Source organism: Humulus lupulus, chromosome 8 (genome assembly GCF_963169125.1).
Source record: "Humulus lupulus chromosome 8, drHumLupu1.1, whole genome shotgun sequence".
In the NCBI taxonomy this organism is placed as follows: Eukaryota; Viridiplantae; Streptophyta; class Magnoliopsida; order Rosales; family Cannabaceae; genus Humulus; species Humulus lupulus.
Window position 1 is genome coordinate 76789489 of NC_084800.1, and position 24350 is coordinate 76813838.

At 38.6% G+C, this 24350-nt stretch overlaps 1 protein-coding gene across 1 annotated transcript; it reads left to right on the forward strand.

Annotated features, from left to right (window-relative positions):
• Positions 1-1092: 1092 nt before the first annotated feature.
• On the forward strand, positions 1093-17664 carry LOC133797874 (ankyrin repeat-containing protein ITN1-like). The gene is made up of 7 exons (XM_062235965.1): positions 1093-1484; positions 1854-2349; positions 3535-3678; positions 15721-15807; positions 16194-16238; positions 16367-16791; positions 16897-17664. Exons 2-7 carry the CDS (start codon positions 1854-1856, stop codon positions 17503-17505), a joined length of 1806 nt encoding a protein of 601 aa, XP_062091949.1. The 5' UTR covers positions 1093-1484; the 3' UTR covers positions 17506-17664.
• Positions 17665-24350: the final 6686 nt, after the last annotated feature.

Consider the following 24350-nt stretch of genomic DNA (forward strand, 5'->3'; position numbering starts at 1 on the left):
CGCTGTCTTCACATTTTCACAATAGACATGCTTAAAATATAAATTTTCTCAAGAAAACAAAGATGCATATGATATTTAGGGATATTTCATGTACCACTACAAAATATCCATTTTTGTGTCGACTCTTTCATCCCAGTCAAAATTGTTAACCAAAAATATGGGAACATGGAGATTTTAAGCGTCGGTCTTAAAACAACACTTAAAAACTCTATGTTTTGAGCATTAGTCAATAATTGATACTATATGAACAAGAGTGTTTTATTTATCACCTTAAGGTATTCAACACCACATGAGGTGACAGCCTATGGTTGATTAACGATATCTTAAAATATTTATTAAATTCAAATGTATGGAACCCGATATTCGATTGCACCAATAGCGATACGTCATCTCATTGTGGTGTTGGGCACTAGTGGTGTCTTTTAACAATTCTCTATGAATAAAGGGTATATTTGGTTGGACTTTAACTTTAGTTTTTAGCTTACCAAGAAGCTATTCTTTAAGAAATTATTGATGCTAGCTCCTTTTAAAAGAACTTTTTAGAGCTAAAAGCTAAAATACATTGAAAACTCAAGTTGGCATCACTTGTGCTTGCTAATGGGCACCACTGGTGCTCAACACCACAAGAAGATGGCATACCGCTATTGGTGCAATCTAATATTGGGTATCATTTATTTGAATTTAATAAGTATTAAGGGTATTGCTAACCAATTATGAGTGTCACCTTATATAGTGTTGGACACCTTAAAATGTCAAATAACAACCCTCTTTTACTTTGAGCTTCTCAAAAAGTTCTTAGAGAAGTTCCAAAGAGTTGCTTAAGTGGAAATAGCTTTTTTTACTAAAAAGATAAAGTAGATAGTAAATCCAACCAAGCTTTAAAATTGATTTTTAAATTCTTTTATTCTTAAAAGTGTATTTAAGCCTAGCCTACCAAAGCTTCAAGAAAAAATTACATACATTATCTTAAATCATCAAAAAAATTGAAATATATGGTGCATATTTTTTATACAATACTTTATTTGAAATATACGAATTTAAAAAAAATTATACTGATCTAATTTTTATTCTTTCAACTCACGTGTTTTTCTCATTTCATTTGTAAACCCTCTCTCTCTCTCCACCATTCTTTCTCAATCCCTCTCTCCTCTGTTCTCCTCTGTTTGCTCCTCCTTTTTTTTTTCTAGCCTCGCCTTTCAAGTTTCATCTCTACCTACTCACCATTTTTGTTGGTTTTGTGTTTGAATCATTGGTTTTCAAGTTTTTGGATTTGTCCTAAAATGGCAATCACGTGATTAGGGTTTGGATCCCCTTCTTCTAAAGAACCTCCCATTACTTCTTCAAGTGGTGCTAAAAAAATGAAGAGGAAAGCTTTCCTCTCTCAAATGAAAAGTGAAAATCAACTGCAAAAAGCATAAGTTAAGTCTACAATTGTTGCTGCTAGTAAGAGGATGGATCGAAACTCATAAATCAATATATTGAAGGTTGCTCCATTGTTGAAACTGAAGATTTTGTTTTATAATTTTGACTTGTTTAATTTATTAATCTTTGATAAGTTTTCCATTCGATGATAGATTATCGGCAAGCTTTGTTTCATATTCTAGCGATAGTATTTAGTTTTGTGTTTTAGAATGTTATTCCTCTGTTTTAGCTTCATGATTTTGCTAATTATATTGGGGTTTTTAAATTTTAGATTAATATGATTTCGCGCACTACAAAAAATTAGGGATTGGATGGGTTATTATATATTGATTCGAGCATATATATTTAACAATATTAATTATTAAAGATTAAGTGTACGTATGATAGCAAGTAATTAACACTAAGGCATGAAATGAAATGTTTCGTTGAAGATGGCATCCTCATCCTCATCCTCAAATGATGAGTGGTTTGAAGCTGCCGGAGAAGGGAATTTAGATGTTGTGAAGAAATTGGTTGAAGCCAACCGTGAAATAGTGAGAGCAAGACATCAACGTACCCAGGAGACGGCTCTCCATATTGCAGCCAGCAACGGCCATGTGGATATTGTAGAAGAGTTGGTTTCCAAAATGGAAGAAAAAGATTTAGAAATGAAGGATAATCAGAAATGGACGGCTCTTGCATCAGCTACAAGGAGTGGAATCACCAGAATTGCCAAGTGTTTGGTTCAAAAGAACAGTAGCTTAGTTAGCATGGAGTGTGGTCATGGTGAACATAGTAACCTACCACTTGTATGGGTACTCACCTATGGTCACAAGGACATGGGTCGATATATGTACGCTATCACGCCAATCGAACAATTGTCCCCGCCACACAACAAGTCACGTGGAGCTAGGGTCCTCCAGATGAGTATAGAGGCGCAATGGTATGGTAAGTAACCCATTAATTAACTTTTTAATTATTATTAACAACACTCACTAGTTAGTAGTCACTATAAATATTTATTTTTATTTTTACATGGACTCCAAGCCTATTCCTACTGACAGTACATTTTCCTCTCCATTGTAATAAAAAGTGAAATAAAGCCTAATTCTATGTATAAACATTTAAAATAAAGATACTATCACACATTAAATTTCAAATATAAAACTATATTCCTCTTATCTCTTTTTTTCTTCATTTCCCTCGAAAAGAAAAAAAAAAGATTTGATATAAATATGCTTAATATTTTCATTATTTATAATAATTTAGTTGAAATATTGTTTTTTATTTTACACTAGGATCAGGGGAGGAGTCGAACTTGGGATCACTTCTTTATGAGCATATGAGTTGTATCACTAGACTATGTTTATGTCTATGACTATTAGTTGAAATACTATTTCACAATCAAATTATTGAATTTTAAAAATAATACGAATTAATTTTTTTATATAAAAAAAATTAATTTGTTTCCGTATATTATATATAGTACATCATATCTTTTTATTTCTATTGTTTTATAAATTCAAAGGCTTAATTATCAGAACTTATTTCTAAAGATCAAACTGGCAAATAGTAAAATAAAATAGTGTTATTTGAAATCTTATTATAGTCTATTTAATATATTTTTTATTATTTTAGTTTTAGTTTCAAAATGCAAAAAATAATAAAACAAGCATAAAATGTACTATTGTTTTTTCAACCAAAATCAGCGGATGATTTATTTTGTAAATCTTATAAAACTGAAAATCATCATTAGAATTTAAATAAGCAAGAATAAAATCTAGATAATAATATTTAACTAAAAGACTGAGAACCAAAAAAATATTTAAAATTAACAAGAACTCACCCATGAGTAGAATTTAAGATTTAAGTAATAAATATCGTTCACTAATAAAATAATTGGTACAATTATAAATTTATATATATAATGAGCATTATTATTTGATATCATCATATGATATCAAATAATCACAAGTAGTCTTGGGCACTGACTCTTACCAATATTTCCAGGTCGCTAGTTCCGCTGAATAATCACAAGTAGTACGTGTTATTCAAAATCAAGAAGAAGAAGAAAAAATAAATAAACGAGGCAAATAGAGTATAACAAATAATTCTCATTTTATTTTTCAACAGATGTTGCTTTGCAATTAGTTGAGCGTTGTCCAGAGCTGGTTGAGGACAGGAATGTCATCTTCTCATTCGCTACTAATAGAGACTTTACTGCCTTTCCGAGTGGATGTCGACTCAAATTTTGGCAGCAATGGATGTATGACTACTGTAAGTTGTACATGATTTTTTTTTTCGTTTTTTGGTATTAATACATATAATGTGAAAAACTACGTACTTCTTAAGTTAATGAATTATAAGATTTGATTTAAACAAGTGAATAAAGAATAAGCACTAGAAAATAAAGCACACAAGTGGATTTTTACAAGGTTCATTGGTAAAAATTAGCTACTTCTTGGGTCACAAAGACCGGAGCAAAATTCTTTATTATAGCAAATTTTGTTTTTTACAAATTATAAAATCAACATGCTAATTTGCTAAGGAACAATCTGAAGCTCATAGTAAGATTTATAATTACCCTAAGTTGAGTCTCCCACTCAACTTTCTAAACTTCTAAATCCCTCAGAAGAATGATTGAAATCCCTTCAGCACCAAGTCTCTAAAGTCCCTGCAGAACTCCCAGAATAGATCCCTCTCTTCATCACTCAATAGAATCAGAAAACTTGAAACCTTAACAAAGAAACCTGCAACAAAAAGGTTAGAGAGAAAATAACAAGAACCAACAAAACTCTCTGCAGCAATGAAAATGATTAGATCAACTACCAAGACCTAAAAACGACCTGTATATATAAGCAGGTAGTAATTCTAAGAGAAACTCCTAATAACAAACTAAACACAATTAGTTAAACCCAAACTGAAAAACGATTCCTAATGAAACCATGAGATCTCCAACCAATACATAACTCAAATGCATCTAGGATCATGATTTGCCAAATAATAATACCTGCAGAAAACTTGGTTATTACATAATGTTTTTTTTTCTTCTTCGAACCTAAAGTACTTTTTCTATTTCCAAATTTAAACGTTTTAAACAGTATAATTACTTGACTTATTGTAGGAAAACTCTTATGTTTTATGTGATCAAGATTCTTAGAATTCAATCAGCAATGACAAAAAACAATTGCAATAACTAATATATCAGATTAGTTATAATGAAAGGTTAGTAATCAAAAGTTAAATGCAGAAAAATAAAGGAAGAACACCCAGAAATTTTATACAGGTTCGAACCAGATCAATTTGGCCTACATCCTGTTTGATCCACTATCATCATCATCATCATCATCATCATCATCAATTGATGCAATCTCTGAATACAATTACAGTTGAGAATAAGCACTTACAGGATTTCCAAGAACCTTTCTCTCTCTAAGGTTCTAATCTCAAACACTTTCTAACGGTTGTGTTTTTCTCTCGGTCCTCACAACACACACACTCAAATTCTCTTTCTCTGTATTCTCTCTTTCTCTCAATACAACTTATCTTTTCTCTCTTTTTCACACACTTTAAAATGAAAGACAACAAACTATATATAGGCTGTCAAGTTAGTTGACTGCTAATACAGTTAGGATTTTTAGAAAAGATCTCCACAAATTCCACCTATTTTCTTCAAATCCTAGCTTCAGCAAAGTTGTCTTTGACTCCGATAGTGGACCATAAAATCCTTACTTAGTTACTAAGTGTTGACCGCGTTTTTGGCCAACGACGTGAGAACGTCAAAAACGACAAACCTTCAAGAGAAATAAAACGACACAGACGGTTTTTAAACAGAAAGTAAATAACACAGCAATTTTTATAGTGGTTCAGCCCCAATATGTTGGTAATAGCCTAATCCACTTAGAGTTGTGATTATAGATCTGTACTCAAGATCAGATGAACTGAGCCAACTGAGTTTCTTCAGTACAGATTACAAAAATACAAGAATTCTTTATGATATCAGCACTTTCTCTCTCTAGAAAACTCAAACCCAAAATTTCCCCAAAGTTTCAAAAGAAGAAGGAGAATCCCTTTATGATCTCATAAACCATGTATTTATAGGCTTAGGATCATACATCTGATATCCCCTAGAATCAGGATATTTTATTATATTTATTACATTTAAATTACAAAAAACATTCAAAATGTAACAAAACCCCCAATTTGTGGGAAGAATGAGAGATTCCCGCGTGTGCGACCAGGCCTTCTCGGACATGAGTCCGACCACACCTTCTCGATCATGAGTCCGACCACGTCTTGGACTGCTCCTCGGACCAAAGTCTGACCACACCCCTTGGACTGCTCCTCAAACCAAAGTCCGACCAATCACTTGGATTGCTCCTCGGACCAATGTCCGACTGAGCACTTGGCTTGGACATAGGCGAGATACTCCTCGGATCAACATGCATCCGATCGGCCATCTCAAGGTGTATGCTCGACACCACATTTTTTAAACACTAAGCACCTTTAGGCACTCTTAGGCATTTGCTTGGGCACATGGCATAGCCATTTAAGTCCTTCCCTACAAAAAACCACCAAAGCACCTTGCTCGAATCTCCCATAATTATTTTGAGAGATTGATTTCTCTCAATCAATCTTGGTGAAAACTTGACTTCTCCTCTCAAAGACAATTTTTCACTATGTAGTATTTACTTTGCATGCATTTGTTTGATTCACTCCAGGGAAGTTGATCGGTGATACATGCTTAGCCGACCAGGGAAGTTGTATCTGCTCTCTTGAGCAAGAAAACTTTGCACCTGATCAGCTAAACTTGTACCTGGCTAGTAGTTTCCTCTATACTTTTGTATAGCTGAGTTGTTGGCATTTATACTTTACTTTTCTTTGTTAACTTAAAACATTCTAAGTCTCCTCTAGACTTAAAAAGTTTTAAGTTCTTTATGAATAGTAAAGTCACTCTGGTGTATGCCTTATATTTTCGCATGAGTACTTAGTTTTCTAACTTATAAATTCTAGACATTTCATAAATCCATGCTAAGTATACTTTCTCACACTCTTATTGCTCTAACATTTTATGAGCATGCTTATTGTCACACGAATATCTGCTCCTAACTTGAAATTTTTTAGAAATAAATTCCAAGTTACTTAAGCTTTGTCAAACAAGTTAGCTTAATGGCCTTTTTGGACTTCGAAAATTTACAAGTCAGCCTAAAAACAAATATATTAACTCGTGCTCTTATTGCTTGTGTTAAATTATATACCAGTATACCCCATGTGCCCCCAGGTGATTGAGGGTTGAAAGATCCTTAGTCACTTGCTACCTGACCGAATCTGTTCGAGCAGTTAATTACTCTTGAAACATATAGAATATATGGAAAATATTCTAGCAGTTGAACACTGCTTGAACATATCGACCAGTTGAACACTGCCCGATTTTACCGACCAGTTGAACACTGCTCGGATAACTAACACACATGCATATTTGTAGCAAGGATCGACCACGCTGCGCGTAGTCTCTTTTATTACTCGTAAATTAAAAAGGACAATACATGTCTAATAACGAGTCTTAAACAACCCAAATTGTTCAAAAATAAAATGACTGGTTAGCAAATAACCAGTTCATAAACCAAACTTAAATAACAAGTCTAACAACTCGAAATCAAGCTATCACTCTGAAAGCGGTATTTAAAAATAATATATCCTTCGATGCTCTATGTGCACGCCACTCCAGTGATTCTTGATCCTAGCACTCCTGCTCAGCATACTTCTCCTTTTGCTTCGTTGCTCTCCTCAGCCAAGTGTGGACCTCCACATATAGTGTCTAAGGTAAAGTCCACAAGTCCAGGCTGCAAGGGTGGAGATCTTTGTCGCTTGAGACCAGAGTTGCTGCTACCTCCTTCTCCTTGGGGTGTCTCTGACCGGTACTTCCTCAACTTGCCCGACCGGAGAAGAAATTCTATCTCGTCCTTGAGGTGGTTGTATTCATTCGTGTCGTGACCATAATCTTCATGGAAGCGACAAAACTTGTTCATGTCTCTCTTCCTCATCTCTCTCCTGATGGGTGGAGGCTTCTTGTAGGGAACCTCTTCTTGACTAGCAAGATATATCTCTACTCGGCTGGTCGAGAGAGTGGTGTAGTTAGTGAATTGAGGCTCATACTTGGTTGGCTTTTCACTTGAATCCAACTTTGCTTTCTTTTCCTCGTGGTGGTTAGACCCATTATTTCCACGTTTCTTTCCATCATCACTAGGAGAGTCAGTTGATCTGCCTGGATTGTTTATGCCATTCTCCCCTTTCTCTATTGCATCATCTAATTTCATATATTTTTCCGCCCGGTCAAGAAATTGTTGAAGTGTTGAAATTGGATTTCTATGTATGCTATCCCACAAAGGACTCCAATAAGTTATCCCAGCGGATATGACAACCATCTTCCCCTCGTCTCCTACAGCAGTTGCTCTATTGGCTTCTCTCATGAATCTCTGTATATAGTTCTTTAGAGACTCATCTTTTCCTTGTTTGATATCTGCCAAGTCATTGGCATAAACTGGTGGAGTTCGGGCAGTGCTGAATTGTCTACAAAACTCCTTCCTGAATGCCTCCCAAGAGGTAATGGAGTTTGGCTTAAACTTCCAATACCACTCCTGGGCAGTATTCGTCAAGGTGGTGGAGAAGACTCTACACCGATAGTCATCACTCACTCCGAGCAGTTCCATCTGATCTTCGAATTTACCTACGTGCCTTATCGGGTCTGCCTTTTCTGTATAAATTGGCAGTACCGATGCTTTGTATTTTGCTGGTGGCTGGGCTGCTCTAATTCGAGCACAAAATGGGCTGCCACTCCGGTGGTCTATCACATTTATCTCGGAAGGTTGTTTCGACAAACCTTGCACTGCAGTTGCTAGCATGTCAAGCTGGGCTTGGATGGCTGGTGCAACTGATGAGGTTCCAAGGTCTTGACCGCCTAGTCGGGCATTACCATCTGGCGTGCCACCGTCAAGTATTTCTACTTGACTGGCAGGGCGGTCCAGATTTTGCCCTTCGACCGGGACGGTCCTCCTCTTGTTGGTGATAACATCCCTTAGATCCTTCTGAGAAACATGCTCTCCTACCCGATCAAGCACCGTACTCTTCGATTTCCCAGAGGGCTTACTACGTGGGACTTCCTCTCTCCTGCTACACTGCTGGTCGGAGTGCAGTGGAGGCTTTTTGGCGTGCTCTGGGCAGTTTTCTCCTCCTTGTGGGTTGTGGCCCTCCTTTTCCTTTGACTGGTCGGTGGGATGACTATCAGCCTCATCACGACCATGCCCATCTTTGAACTGTGAAGTCCTCTTATCTCGAGGAGCTTTATTTTGCTCCTGCCCAAGTGGAGTCTTCTTACTTCCCGATCGGTGACTTCCAGATCTTGAAGTTTCTGATCGGTGGCTCCTGGAGGGGGTCCTAGAGTGCTCCCTTGGTGTTGAGACAGTGTGTGATCGGACTCCATCTTCCTCACGACCAGGTCGGTTATTACCACCCCTCCTTGGTCTATCATTGCTCTTATGACCAGCTTCTGTGGTCCTTGCTCCTGGGGTGGCTGCTCCTCGTGCTGCTGCTTGGGCATTGGCCCGGGTCAGCTGTGTAGCTGCCTCTAAAGAAAGTGCTGCTTCACGATGCCTTCGGTTGACCTCCTCCTGTTGTCGTCGGATCCCTTCACCCCTAGCGTCCATATCGCGCCTTTGCTGCTCTAACACGGCTCTCTGCTTGGCCATCTCTTCAGCAAATGCCTCCTGTCTGGCGTGGAGTTGTGCCATCTCCTCCTGGAAGGCCCCCATGGCCTCCTGGAGCTCTTCAACTCCTGGAGTCACGTCCTCGAGCATGACCCTAGGCTCATTCTCATGGTCTTGTGGGCTAAGTCCTTGTGATCTGGTAGGCTCTTTAGAGGAGCCTGTCTTCTTGGAGGCTGCATTGGTGCTCTTAGGCGCCATATCACTTCAGGGACCGTCTGTCTTTCTCTTCAGGCTCTCAATGAAAGCACCAAAATGTTGACCGCGTTTTTGGCCAACGACGTGAGAACGTCAAAAACGACAAACCTTCAAGAGAAATAAAATGACACAGACGGTTTTTGAACAGAAAGTAAATAACACAACAATTTTTATAGTGGTTCAGCCCCAATATGTTGGTGATAGCCTAATCCACTTAGAGTTGTGATTATAGATCTGTAATCAAGATCAGATGAACTGAGTCAACTGAGTTTCTTCAGTACAGATTACAAAAATACAAGAATTCTTTATGATATTAGCACTTTCTCTCTCTAGAAAACTCAGACCCAAAATTTCCCCAAAGTTTCAAAAGAAGAAGGAGAAGCCCTTTCTGATCTCATAAACCATGTATTTATAGGCTTAGGATCATACATCTGATATCCCCTAGAATCGAGATATTTTATTATATTTATTACATTTAAATTACAAAAAACATTCAAAATGTAACAAAACCCCCAATTTGTGGGAAGAATGAGAGATTCCCGCGTGTGCCAAGACCGGTTCTTGTTGAAGCCGTTTTCTGGGAATTTGACGTAGTCTGGTCCATTTGATTGATGAATATCGTCTTCTGGTCGAACACATGCATGCTGGACACACACAAGTGCTGGTTGGACATATGCATGCTGGACACATGCATACGGACCATACCCCTTAGACTCTCCTCGGACCAAAGTCCGACCACACTCCTTGGGCTCTCCTCGAACCAAGGTCCGACCACACTCCTTGGGCTCTCCTCGGACCAAGGTCCGACCACACTTCTTGGGGCTGCTCCTCGGACCAAGGTCCGACCGGACCTCTTGGGGCTACTCCTCGGACCACACCCTTGGGCTCTCCTCAGACCAAGGTCCGATCACACCTCTTGGGGGTACTCCTCGGACCAAGGTCAAACCACACCTCTTGGGGGTACTCCTCGGACCAAGGTCCGACCGGACACACAAGGGTGTTGGAATTGGGCTTCTCTGGTGCACTTGGCTCGGACATGACTCCTTTCAAGCAGTCAAAACTCTCCATCAGTCTACCGGGTCACTTTATCACAACTCTGAGGAGTCAATGCATTTATTGACTATTAATGTGTCTTTTACTGACCATGCACTGCCACTTGTCACTTTTATTGCCACGTCATCGATCTCCAATTCTTGAGGATAACACTAAGGTTAAGCAAATCCAAGCAATGCCTGAATTTGCCTACAGATAACACCTTAGTACCAATGTCAGCAGGATTTTCTTTTGTCTTCACCTTTTCCAGCTCAACTACTTCCTCTTCAATCTTCTCTCTAATCCAGAATAGTCTAATATGGATGTGCTTGGCTTTCTCATGGTAAACTGGGTTCTTGCATAGATGAATCGATGATTGACTATCTGAGTACACAGTAGCTTTGCCTTTGAGAAGTTTCAGCTCCTTTAAGATTCCTTGTAACCATATTGCCTCTTTGAATGCTTCGGTGGTGGCTATGAACTCAGCTTCAGTTGTTGATAGTGACACCACTAACTGTAGTTGGGACTTCCAACATATGCAATCTCCATTTGTGGTGAATACATATGAAGTAGTTGACCTCATTGTATCCTTACTTGCTGCATAGTCTGCATCTACAAAACCTTCAAGTGTAACTTTCTGATCCATCTACTTGTATCTCAGTCCCATCTCAGTAATTCCCTTTAGATATCTAAGTAGCCACTTAAGAGCATTCCAATGCTCTAATCCGGGGTAGGACATAAACCTGCTAAGAATGCTTAGAGCATGTGCTATGTCTAGTCTAGTGCTGACCATGATGTACATAAAACACCTTAGTGCCATAGCATAAGGGACTTTTGCCATTTCCTTTGTCTCTTCGATTGTCTTTGGACTTTGATCTTGTGAAAGTACAAATTGTCCTCCTAGAGTTACTGAAACACTCTTTGAATCCTGCATGTTGAATCTCTGAAGTACCCTCTGAATATAACTTGCTTGTTTAAGATTCAGAATCCCATCTTTTCTGTTCCTTGTCACTTCTATCCCAAGTATCTTTGAACATGCCCGAGCTCTTTCATTTCAAATTCCTCTTTAAGCTTGTCTTTGATTCCCTTTATCATTGTTTTGTCTTTTCCCATGATGAGCATATCATCTACATACAACAATAAATATACTCTTGTTGATTCCTCAATATGCTTATAGTACAAGCAGTGATCAAATTTTGATCTTGTGAAACCAATTTCTTGGACATAATTGTTGAATCTCTTGTTCCATTGCCGCGGAGATTGTTTAAGGCCATACAAGGACCTTTTCAGTTTGCATACAAGCTCATTTCCCTTTTGTTCCACCTGAAATCCAGGTAGTTGATGCATGTAGACATCTTCTTCCAAATAACCATTTAGAAATGTTATTTTTACATCTAGCTACTCTACCTCCAGATGTTGTTGAGTAGCCATAGATAACATCAGTCTTATGGTTTTATACTTTACTACAGGTGATAACACATCAGTGTAATCAATTCCTTCCACCTGAGTAAAGCCTTTAGCCACTAACCTAACCTTAAAACTCACTGGTTCTTCCTGTGTTACTCCTTCCTTTACTTTAAAAATCCACTTGCAAGATATCACCTTCTTGTTATCTAGGTTTTCCACCAATTCCCATGTGTCATTTCTGTTCAGAGAGTCCATCTCTTCTTTTATAGCTTGATTCCACTCCTTCTTGTATTTTCCTGAAGTAGCTTCTTCTATGCTTAATGGTTCTGGTATGTCACCTATTTGAACTATAGCCAAAGCATAGGCTATCAGGTCTGCCTCAGCATATCTTGCAGGTGGGTGAATTTCTCTTCTCACACGATCCCTTGCTAGCTGATATCCTGTTAAATCTGTGGATTGGTCTGATTGATCTTGAGCATAATCTTCACCTGGTGTGTTGCTTTGCTCATTTTCTGGTTCATATCCTTTTAGTTTTATTTCAAACTCTGTCAAGTCATCATTCTTTTTCAATGTACCATAAACATCACAACCTTTCTCGGCTTTCAAGTGAGGAAAATCATATTCATTAAACACTACATTTCTTGAAATTATGACCTTAGATCTACCATTTTGATTCAAACAAATCCTATATCATTTTGTGCCTAAAGGGTATCCAAGAAAAATTCCCTTAATGGATCTAGCATCTAGTTTTTCCTCTGTTAGTGTACATATGTTGCACAACCAAAAACTCTCGAGTGTTTAAGACTAGGAGGCTTGCCATACCACATTTCATATAGGTTCTTAAGTTCTATAACACGATTTTGGCTTCTATTTATAAGATAACTAGCAGTTGCTAAAGCCTCTCCTCAAAATGACTTCCCTAGACCAGAACTAATAAGCAAACATCTCACTTTATGCAATAAGGTCCTATTCATGCGTTCAGCCACTCCATTCTGTTGTGGGGTTCTAACTACAGTTCTGTGCGTTATGATTCCATACTCATTACATAGATCATCAAACTCGCTATTTATGAATTCTAATCCATTGTCAGTTCTAAGTGTCTTAAGTTTAAGATTTGTTTGATTTTCTACCTAGTTTTTCCAAATTTTAAACTTCTCTAGACACTCATCTGTAGTCTTAAGCAAATATGTACAAACACATCTACTAAAATCATCTATAATGGATAAGAAATAAAACTTACCAGAATGAGTCGGAACTCTACTTGGCCCCCACAAATCCGCATGAACATACTCCAAAACCTTCTTTGTATTGTGTGTAGCAGTTGTGAACTTAATCTTGTGTTGCTTTCCAAATACACATGCTTCACAGAAAGGTAGTGCACAAGTCTTCAACTTGTCTATGCTCCCTTGTTTGTGAAGCTCTCTCAGCCCCTGCTCACTGATATGTCCCATCCGTTGGTGCCATAGATGCATCTCACTTTCCTAAGTCTTAACAATAGATGTTTCAGCAATGGCCACAGTTTCTCCTTCTAGTACATACAGTCCATTGACTCTCTTTCCTTTCATGATCAGTAAAGATCCTTTTGTGATCTTTAGGTTCCCATTCAAAGATTTGTAGCCATATCATTCTTCTTCAAGAGCTCCCAAGGATATTAAATTCCTTCTCAGTTCGGGTATGTGTCTCACATTGCTGAGCACTTTCACCTCTCCATTGAACTATTGAATTGCCACCTTTCCTAGACCAACTACCCTGCAAGAAACATCATTCCCCATTAGTACTCTACCACCATCAGTTTCTTTATAATCAAAAAATGAATTTAAGTTAGGACACATATGGTAAGTGCATCCTGAATCAAGGATCCACTCTTTGATATCTAATTTCTCAGATATTGAGAAAATTTCTCCTCCTGATGAGCAGTCTTCTTTGGTTTCTGCCACAGCTGCAGAATCATTATGAGACTTCATTCCTTGCTGGTGTTTGTTTTCATTATGAAATTGATTGTATATTGGTCTTCTCTAGTCCTAGTTTGATTGGACCTTTGTTGATTTCTTAACAGATTGCAAAATCTCCTAATATGTCCAGTTTTCCCATAGTGATAACACTGTCTTGAGTCTTTCCCTCTTGACTTCGACCTTGAATGGTGTGATTGATTTCCTCTAGATGAGCCTCTCTTTAGATTTCTTCCTCGAACAAAGTAAGCCTCATCTCTCCTGGTTTCTTTCTCAAGTTGTAACTCAAACTCCTTCGACTTTAAAGCTCCAAGAACATCCTCCAAAGCAATCACATCTCTGCCATACTTTATTGCTGCTTTGACTTCTTGATAGGCAATTGGTAATGATCTAAGCAAGATAATTTCTTGACTTTCTTCATCTACCTTATGTTCAATATTAGCCAAACCAACAATAATCTCATTAAATTTATCAATATTTTCATCTAAAGAAATAGAGGAGTTCATTCTAAAACCATATAATCTTTCAAGAAGATTTATTTTGTTCAAAATGGATGGCTTCAGGTACAATTGTTCCAGCTTGTCCCAAAGACATTTTGCAATCTTTTCTGAGGTTAATTTCCTTCTTACTCCATTGGAAAGATACATGTTGATCGTGTAATAAGCCATCTCCTCCATTTCAGCAATTTCTTCTGGTTTCTTCTCTACCAAAAGCTTTTGATCTCCGAGCACTTTAGTCACCTTTTGATGCACTAAGATACATTTTAAACTCTCTCTCCATAAGGCAAAATCATTGGTGCCATCGAATTTTTCTAATTCAAACTTTGCCATTGTTGACATACTTTCTTGATTATGTTCTTGAACAATTCTTTATGCGGAAGCTTTGAATCTTGATCTCTCATCTTAATCGTAGAACCTGACTCTGATTTTGTAGGAAAACTCTTATGTTTTCTGTGATCAAGATTCTTAGAATTCAATCAGCAATGACATTAAACAGTTGCAATAACTAATATATCAGATTAATTATAATGAAATACTAGTAATCAAAAGTTAAATGCAGAAAAATAAAGGAAGAACACCCATAAATTTTATACAGGTTGGAACGAGATCAATCTGGCCTACATCATGTTTGATCTACTATCATCATCATCAATTGATGCAATCTCTTAATACAATTACAGTTGAGAATAAGCACTTCCAAGACTCCCAAGAACCTTTCTCTCTCTAAGGTTCTAATCTCAAACACTTTCTAACAGTTGTGTTTTTCTCTCAGTCCTCACAACACACACGCTCAAATTCTCTTTCTCTGTATTCTCTCTTTCTCTCAATACAACTTATCTTTTCTCTCTTTTTCACACACTTTAAAATGAAAGACAACAAAATATATATAGGCTGCCAAGTTAGTTGACTGCTAATACAGTTAGGATTTTTAGGAAAGATCTCCACACTTATAAATAAAGAATTCTGAAGATATCCAAACACACATATAACTTATCCAATACTTTTAACAAAGCATAATTTGGTTAAATAATGTATAAATTAATTTGTATTGGGAATTTGAACCTCCTCCAACATTAAGTTGATTACCAAACAACAAACACATCAAAGATTAAAATACAAAAACAAGAAAAGAAAAATACAATTAGATTTTCTAGGTCTTTTTAGCTTCAACTATCAAACCAGTCCCCATATCTACAACATGCATGTGTTTTCTTTCATATTTATAAAATTCTAATTTAATCAAGTAAGATAAGAGAAGTAACACATATTTATATAAAAATAAATTATATAGGCACACAATAATATAATAAATTCTTTTATTATAATAAGTCTCAAAACTTATGGTGTTGAAATTTTTTATCAGAATATGAGTGTATTTATTATTATTATTATTCTTATATAAATGTATTAATATTCTTATTACAATCATTTCTAATAATAATTATATATCTCATTTATTTTCTCTCCCAATAGGTATTGAGACACCAGAAAATGTTGATGCGAAAAGTGACATTAGCATAAATGTCCCGACCATAGAAGATAGCCAAAGTTCGAGAAGCAGTGAGAAATTTAATATATTTCATTATCATTTTGGGTATTATTTATTATTAGATTATTATAAAACTAGGGGAAGAGTAAGGTAGGTCCTTCTTAGGAGACGTATTAATATGTTTATGATTTTATAGGCACATACAACAAATTTATTGAGCCTTGTTTTCGACACTCTAAATTATTCATAAATTTTTAAAAATTTATAAGAGATCTCTTAAATAACTATATTGTATAACGTCATATAAAAAAAAATAAGATAACAGCTTATCTATATACAAAAAGAATAAAGAACTACCAGTAGATTCTCTTGAAAAAGAATAGGAATAAATCAAACCTATTTCATTAATTAGTGTGTTCATCGATCATTGATATATATATTGTATTATTCTTTGTAGGTACATTTCAACAACGTTTTAATTCAGTTCTCCTTAAAACTCTAGGTACAAATTCTTCAATCATAGAAATTAAATTCAACTAAATGACTACAATTTGTGCAATTTTCTAGCTATAAAGGTATGATTCAGATGTTCTATATAGAGATAATCTATACCTATACCTATACCTATAGGAATAAAGAGTATCCAAGAAATGAAATTACGGCATCATTACTCGTCGAGATTGCTAAAAAGCATCTGCCAAGAGATAAAAACTTTATACAGGGTGAATGGAACGATCTCAGTATATCCGGCCTTTTACAAATCTGCCGAAGGAGGAGTCGTTGATATCTTTGTTGGTTTAGCAAAGACAAATCCTCAACTTGTGCTTTATTATAATGGTGAAGGGAGGAATGTTTTCATGGCAGCAATTGAACATCGGCAACCACAAATATATTGCCTTCTGCATGGGGTTTCTACAAGAAAAGTAACGATAGCATCGGTGGATTGTGCACTTAATACCATGCTACACATGGCTGGATTGTTGGCCCCTTCTAATCAACTTAACAAAATCCCTGGTGCCGCATTGCAAATGCAAAGTGAGCTACAATGGTTTAAGGTACGTATTGGCTATTGCATTTACCATATAATATAGACCTCGATCGATCATGAAACACATATGTTATATCATCATATGAAATGATTTATATATTTATAAATGTAGGAAATTGAGTCAATTACTTTGCCGAAACATTTATATTATAAGAACCGTGATGGACTGACACCACGAGAGCTGTTTACGAAAGAACACAAAGAGTTGATGAAAGATGGAGAACAGTGGATGAAAGACACAGCGAGTTCTTGCAGTCTGGTAGGCTCTCTCATCGCTACCATAATGTTTGCTGTAGCTTTCACTGTTCCGGGAGGCAACGACCAAAACACAGGCTTTCCAATGTTTTTACACAAAAAGTTATTTAAGATTTTCATAATATCGGATGCTATATCACTCTTCTCGGCCACAGCCTCGGTGTTAATGTTTTTGGGAATGCTTACATCGCGTTATGCAGAAGATGATTTCCTCAAATCCTTGCCCACAAAGATAGTGATAGGCCTTCTCACACTTTTCATATCTATCGCAACAATGACAATCGCATTTTGTGCTGCCCTTTTAATTGTGTTCAGCAAAAACTCTGCGTTTATCGTTACTCTCTTCTTGCTTGCTGGACTTCCGATTACTTTGTTTGGGTGGATGCAGTTTCCTCTTCTTGTACAGATTGTCAATTCCACCTATGGACTAAGCATTTTTAACCGGAATGTTAAACGCTGGTTGTAGCTTTTAACCAGCGTGTGTGTGCATGAAATCAAATTACATTTAGTTTTCATTTTCCATTTCAAGTATTGATCATTACCGGTGCAATGACACTCTTGTATTATTTATTTTAATGGCTTGTACCACATATATATTCATAATCCTCGGAGAATTGACTTTCTATGTTTGGAAATAATTAAAATTATATCTATATATATTGCTACTTTTTTTAGAAGATATTTAGTGTATAAATGTAAAAAAAAATTATGTATGCAACAAATCAAATTATTTTCATCTGCTCTACAAGACTATTTTGACATTCCACGCTCCGTCTTCACATTTTCACAATAGACATGCTTAAACTATAAATTTTCTCAAGAAAACAAAGATGCGTATTGTTGATGCAACAATTGTGTCTTTCTATATTTGGAGGTATTTGTCGACGAATTCTAATTCTTCGATCCTTCTCCGATGATGAAGATAGCTTAGTCAATCGTTGAACCGTCAGGAGTACCTGCAAGAAAGACACTCCGATGCCTAAGTCAGATTTTTGATGCCTTCATTTGAATAAAAACTCAGTATTTATAGAACAAAAATGAGAGCGGATTAGTTGGTTAAGCTAACTCCCTGATTGGTGGGGGGAAATAACTGAACTTCCCCCCAAAATGTATTTGGTCCAATTAAATATATAGAGGTCAGAGGCGCGGATCGCCTCTGACCCACAACTTCTGCCTTCAGAGCCTATGCTTGATCAAAACGACTCGTTTTAATATACTTAAAACGGAAAAGATTTTTGGGCCCAGTAGATGCCCCCTGGCCCAAGCTTCAAACAGATGATGCGCGCTTATTATTCACTCGAACCTTGGGCCGACTCTTCAACGCCAAAAATTTCGCCCAAAGTCGTCATTTCCCGTTAATCGAGGCGGTCCGCAGGCACACGATCACATAGACTCCTAACATGTATCATTTAGAATTCAATGCAAGCACAATTACCGAGTATTGCACTCGATTAAGGCATTTTGTTTCCCATTTTGTTGGTCCAGTTCAAATAACTTCATTTCAAACTTTATTTTAGCTTTTCAGAGAAGAACTCAGAGAGAGAAAACCCTAAGATCAGTCGTCCTTCCATTCTCATAGCCAACCTCCCAATTCTTTTAATCATGTCTTCACGTTTATCTCATGAGCCTGTGGATCGCGAAGGATACAAGGCAGCATATGAACGCATACGCAAGTCGTTTGACATTCCAAATAATGTCACAGTCCGAATGCTCACGGATTCTGAGCTAAAGGAATGGCGATTCAAAGATGTGGTCAAGCCCAGCGAGATCGTCATGAGTCTGAGGCACATAGAATGGCTTCGTTTTCCTCTCCCTGCTCTGCTAGAGCAAATAATTTCAAATTCTGAAGCTCACATTTCTCAATTTCTCCCAAATGTTATTCAATCCATAGTTGGCGCTCAGATGATTGGAGCTCTTAGAAATGTTGACATTCAGTCGGATGAAATTTATGCATGCTTCACTAAGTCGACTAACAAAGCGATAGAAGGTAAACCCTGGAAGACCTTTTATCTTTCCCCCAAAAAAGACCGAACAATCTTCACTGATTTCGACAGCTCCCATAGGAATTGGGACAAATACTTCTTTGCAATTGGAGGAGCGTGGTACCCTGAATTTCTGCCCCAAGAAATTTTTCCCTTCGCTAGGGTTTTCATAAAAGGTGAGTTATGTTTTTACTTCATTCTTTCTCTTTTTTCGTGTAAGCATATTATGTTTGAATGATTGTCCATTAATCTGGTCCTATGCGTTGCCATTTTATTTTATGTCCCATATTTCGCATGGCCTCAGGTCAGCACGAGTCCCGAGAGACAAAGCCTGCTGACGAAGAAAGGGCTTCTTCATGAGTCCAAAGAAAGCGCCATCAGCATCAGAGGGGTAATGAACCCCTACTGTATGCAAATCATGACTCGGCTCTGCTTCATGGATCGAACTGATCTTGGCAATATGCGGGTCAGGACACAGAGGGGCGACATGTCCCTCGCCAAAATCACGGCTACATGTGCGAAGCCGTTGGGAGTGTTCTTGAAAAAGCCCCCCCCCCCCTTCTTCTTCGACTTTGTCACTATCAAAGACTGAGTACGAGAGGGCGTGCTCTGAGACCTTTTCCGCATGTGCCAAGCACCAAGGGATCCTTGAGAGCAAGAAGAGAGATGGTTTTGACTTAGCTCCTGCTGCAGAATCGTCCTCTGACAAATCTGCTTTGGCACGCAGGTCTTCTCGTATACATGGGCGGTCCTCAACACCTTTTGATGCTCTACAGATCCAACCCCTCCAACATGTTTCTTTGCCAAAGGATGCCCTGGGAAAGAGGAAGTCCCGAGAGAAATCCTCTGACGAAGACTCAGACGATGGAAAGTGCATTTCGTCCAAGCTTCAGATTTCAAAAGGCTATACTTTTGCCGCTAGAGGCTCTTCTCTGACAATCCTCAGGCTTACACCAGGGAAGTTAACAACTGGGCAAGCTCTGTCCTTACTTAAGAAACCTCTGGGGTCTGCCCCCGTTGATTCTTTACGTCCATCATCATCTTCTTCTTTTGTCGCACCGGGTCCTCCCTGGGGGAGGGTCCGAAAGGTGTTGTGCCCCCTACGGTTCTGACTCCTGAAATGACCAAACCGTTAGAGGCGGCGACTACTACTGGGGTACATGATGACTTGTCAGTAGAGGCGAGATCTCCTAGCACCTGTGTGAGACCATTAGAGGCGCTGCCCTCTGCCTCGGGCTTAGCTGGGGGGTCTGACGTTGGCCAGAGACAAGGATCAGAGGGGAGACGCCATTTTTCTGCCACCCGTAAGAACCGTATTTTAGAGGATTCTTTCAGGGGTGGCTCTGAGTCTATGAGCAGTCTTTCTAGGCCAGTCGATGCAGGCCAAGTCATTATTCCAGAGACCCTCTCCATATGTCAAAAATCAGGGGCTATCGAGGTCGCAGGTGGCCATAACTTGGGTGTTGATGTTCACGTGACATCTCCTGCAGCTTCTGGGTCTCATTTAGGAGAGGTCATCATCGTATCCTCAGAGGGTACAAGTAATTTTGAGTCGCCGAGTGCCTTTCTAGAGCAACTGACGTCTTCTGCAGTACAGACGCCAGTGTATCTGCCAAGTGACTTAGGTGACGATGTTGGAGAAGGGTTGCTTATGCGTCCCTCCATACCACATCTTTCTGGATTGGGAACGGCTGCTTTGACATCTGATAACATTATGGTGTCATCGCTAGCGAGAGGCGGGGAACCGATTGCCCTCGTTGCTTTTGTTGCTGCGCCAGCAGGGAGAGAAGAAAATGACAGAGTAGTGGGTGTGCCAGAATATGTGTCGTCTCCATCAACAGAGGTGATGGAGGAGATGTTGTGCATTAGTAGACCTCATCTTCCTGCGGAAGTTGTTGGGTCGTTGAGTGGTCAAGGTGACTTACTTCAACAAGTGTCTGACCACATATGGATGGTAAGTTTGTGTAATATGAGCATGAGTGCCATGTATGTATGAGAGTGAGTACAGTGTGGTGTGTGTCCTGTTGATGCGTAACAAGTGTAATTAATGTTTGGTAGAGCTATGTATGCGCTTCTACTGCTAGAAGGGAATATGAAGCGGCTGTTCAGAACAACGCTAAGATGGTTGAGCAGGCGGCCATGCTTGAAGAGGAGCGTGCGGGGAGGAGGATGACCAAAGCGAACCATGATGTGCTCATGGAAGCCATAAAGAAGTTAGAAGCACAGTTAGCAGAGGTGAAAGAGAAGGTGGTGGCCACAGAGGAGAAGCTAGTAGGTTCTGTTGGGCTAGAGCTAGAGCGTGACAAATTGAAAGCTGACCTAGTGGCTATGACTAATAAATGGATGGAAAAAAGCCAGTTCTGCACACAGCACGAAGCCTGAATGGAGAAGCTTGCTAACATGATAAACGATTTGTAGGGAGATGTAATGTCGCTGCAGACAGATAAAGAGATATTAGAGAAAGAGAAGAAAGAGCTGCAGCAGAAGGTGGGGGTGTTGGAAATGAATGTTGCAGATACGCTGAAGCAGAAGCTGGAGGTAGAACTCCATCTAAAAGATAAGTTAAAGGAGAAAGAGGAGGCCTTCACTAAAATTGAGGGGCAGTTAAGGGAGATGGCTGAGGTATGTGCCCTATATATCTGTGTGATGATATTATGGTTGAGTGTTATGTTGCGTGTTTTGATTAGGTGAAGGGTTTTTTTTTGCAGAAGGCAGAAGAGACGGCAGTAGAAGCCACGAGGCAGCGCATCCTAGATCGTGAGATTACCGAGCGCAAGTTCGTGAGGATTTCCAAGGTGGATACTGCAAAATACTTGGATCTTGCACTTCGTAACAAGAAGCAAACTCCAGAGGATAAATGGGCTAAACTGGAGATGTACTGTAAGAGCATCATGTGAAGGTTGGGGAGTATAGCGTCGATCAGTACCTCAATGAACTCGACGATCTTCAAATCACCTACCCAGCACAGCATCTTGAAAAATTGAAGTTGAAGGGGGATGCCTTGGGCTCAATTTATACTGCAAGTGGGGAGCCTATTGAAGAAGGTGATATGGCAGGGCAGGTGTCTTCTGTTGTCGTGGTAGAGGTTGCCGGACAGACAGTGGTGGAGCCTGCTCCAGTGACAGAGGCAAGGCCAGCTGGGGAAAGAGGTGCCATAGAATGATCGATTTTTTTTTTCTTTTGCTTGAATATGCATGTTTAGTCTTCTTTGTTTGAAACTGCTTGGACAGTTTTAGATGAAATGTGCAAATCATTGATACAAATTACAGAAATTCGTTTATGTTATTTGCCTGGTCGGTAGTGAATGTGTTTTTCTTAAAATATTGCAGCAAGTGAGGGTCAGTTAACGTATTCTGATAAGAGGCTTCATAGACCCTTTAGGTCTTTGCGCGTGAGATACAGTAGGAACTCGTACAGATGGTGGGAGAGAATGCCCAGTTAAGTGTTGTGTGAGTGATTTGACATAATGTTGAGGCGATTGTTTGGTGCTTGTGAGATTTCTGTTTCAGGTGAACATCGTGATTGGGTAAATGTGCCATTTTTTAGGCGGATCTTTGATAAGCCGGAGTTGCTATACTCAACGTGGGCGTTGAATGAGTTAGTAGGAGTGGAATACCGTATTACATATTGTGCGAGCATTATGGATTAGGTCACCCGAAGCTAGAGAGTGCGATGGCAGAGTATACTTGTCATATTGGATGGGATTAGATACTCCCAAGATATGCATTTTGTAAATTATGTTATTTGCGTCTCAAGAGGGAATATAGTAAATAAAGTCATATTTTGTAAACAACTAGGAAACATTATTAATATAACATATTTTGTAAATAACAGCTACTGACTACTTGTGATTATTGATAATCTGTGTACATCTAAATGTCTGATTTACAAGATTGACATTGATTTCGTGCGTTTATTCCTAAGAGAGTTGAGTGCGTAGGTAGTTTCTCTCTTATCATCTGTTGAAGATGACAATCATGGTAGTTGTGTGTTCTACGAAGTCTTTTCTGTTGTTTTGCGTTGAGCCCTTTGCCTTGAGGGGTAGTTGCGTTGCGTTCTTATTAGAACTAAGTCGTCCCCTTGGGTGCATGAAAAAGCAATTGCAGATGCTTTACCATTTGTGAAAGGGAGTGATGTGGTTTAGTTCAGACGAAGAACGCAGCATGCAAGGCTGGGCATCTAGGCAGAGCTAAGAGAGGCAGAACCCTGGATCAGACATCTTTCCGGTGCATACCAAGATGTATGTGGCAAGGCTTGCTTGGGTAGGCTCCCAATCCGACAAAGGCAGCCGTTGTACAGGACGTGGGTGCGACTGCGGGAAAAGTTCCTCCCAGCCTTGGATTGCTAAACCAGTTAGTGTGCACCGGGAGCAGACCCGAAGTGAGGTGTCTGATGGTTCTACTGCAGTAGTCAAGGCAAATTAAACTGCATAGCGGAGCTCCTCACAGCAAAGTAAAAGGGCAGGGTAGATGGTGAAGTGTACCCTGGATGGTCAGCCAGATTCGCATAGTCAAGCCAGATTAGACTGTGAAATGGCTGGCCTTAGCTCCCCATTAGCTTAGTCAAGTCAGATTAGAATGCCTTTGGTGAAACCCAAAATGTTGTTGGCGAGATATCGAGTGGAATGGCAGAGGCGACATGCCTCTGTATGTACCTTGCGTATTTGAAGCTACCTCATGTTTCTTACCATGCACCACTTTCCACATGCTAACAAACATTCCCTTTTTACTAAGGGACTCTTAAGTTTAGGAAATGGCTACATGGGAATAAAAAATTCTTGCTGTGTCTCAGCTAAATGTTAAATGGATGAAAAATTTATAATCACAAGTGTTCCGATGGTCGCTATTTATAGTGGAAGTGGTAGGTAGAGCTAAGTGCATGTGAATAGTGTTGTTTCTCATATAGGTAGGTAAGGATATATTAAAATATGTATTTACTAGTAGCTCTTGGTGCGGAGCAAGTAAATTGATAGTTGTCACACGTGTGTTCTATTTATGGCATGGCAGGAAAGATTCCTCATGCAAAATTGTGTCAGTAAAAGTTGACTATGTATAATATATTAGAGTAATGCAAAAAGGAAAGTTGTTTTATTACTTTCGAATTATAAAGTACAACTATTAACAATAATATTGTTTCAAAGACATTGAATTCCAAGTACGAGGTATATTTTTGCCACTACGTACAATTTTAAGAGTATAAGATCCTCATCCTAGCACTTCTGTGACTTCAAAGGGTCTGTCCTAATTCAACTCCAGCTTCTTTGGGTTGCCAATGACTTTATGCAGAACTCAATCTCCCTTCTTAAACGTGTGTGAGTGGACCTTTTTAT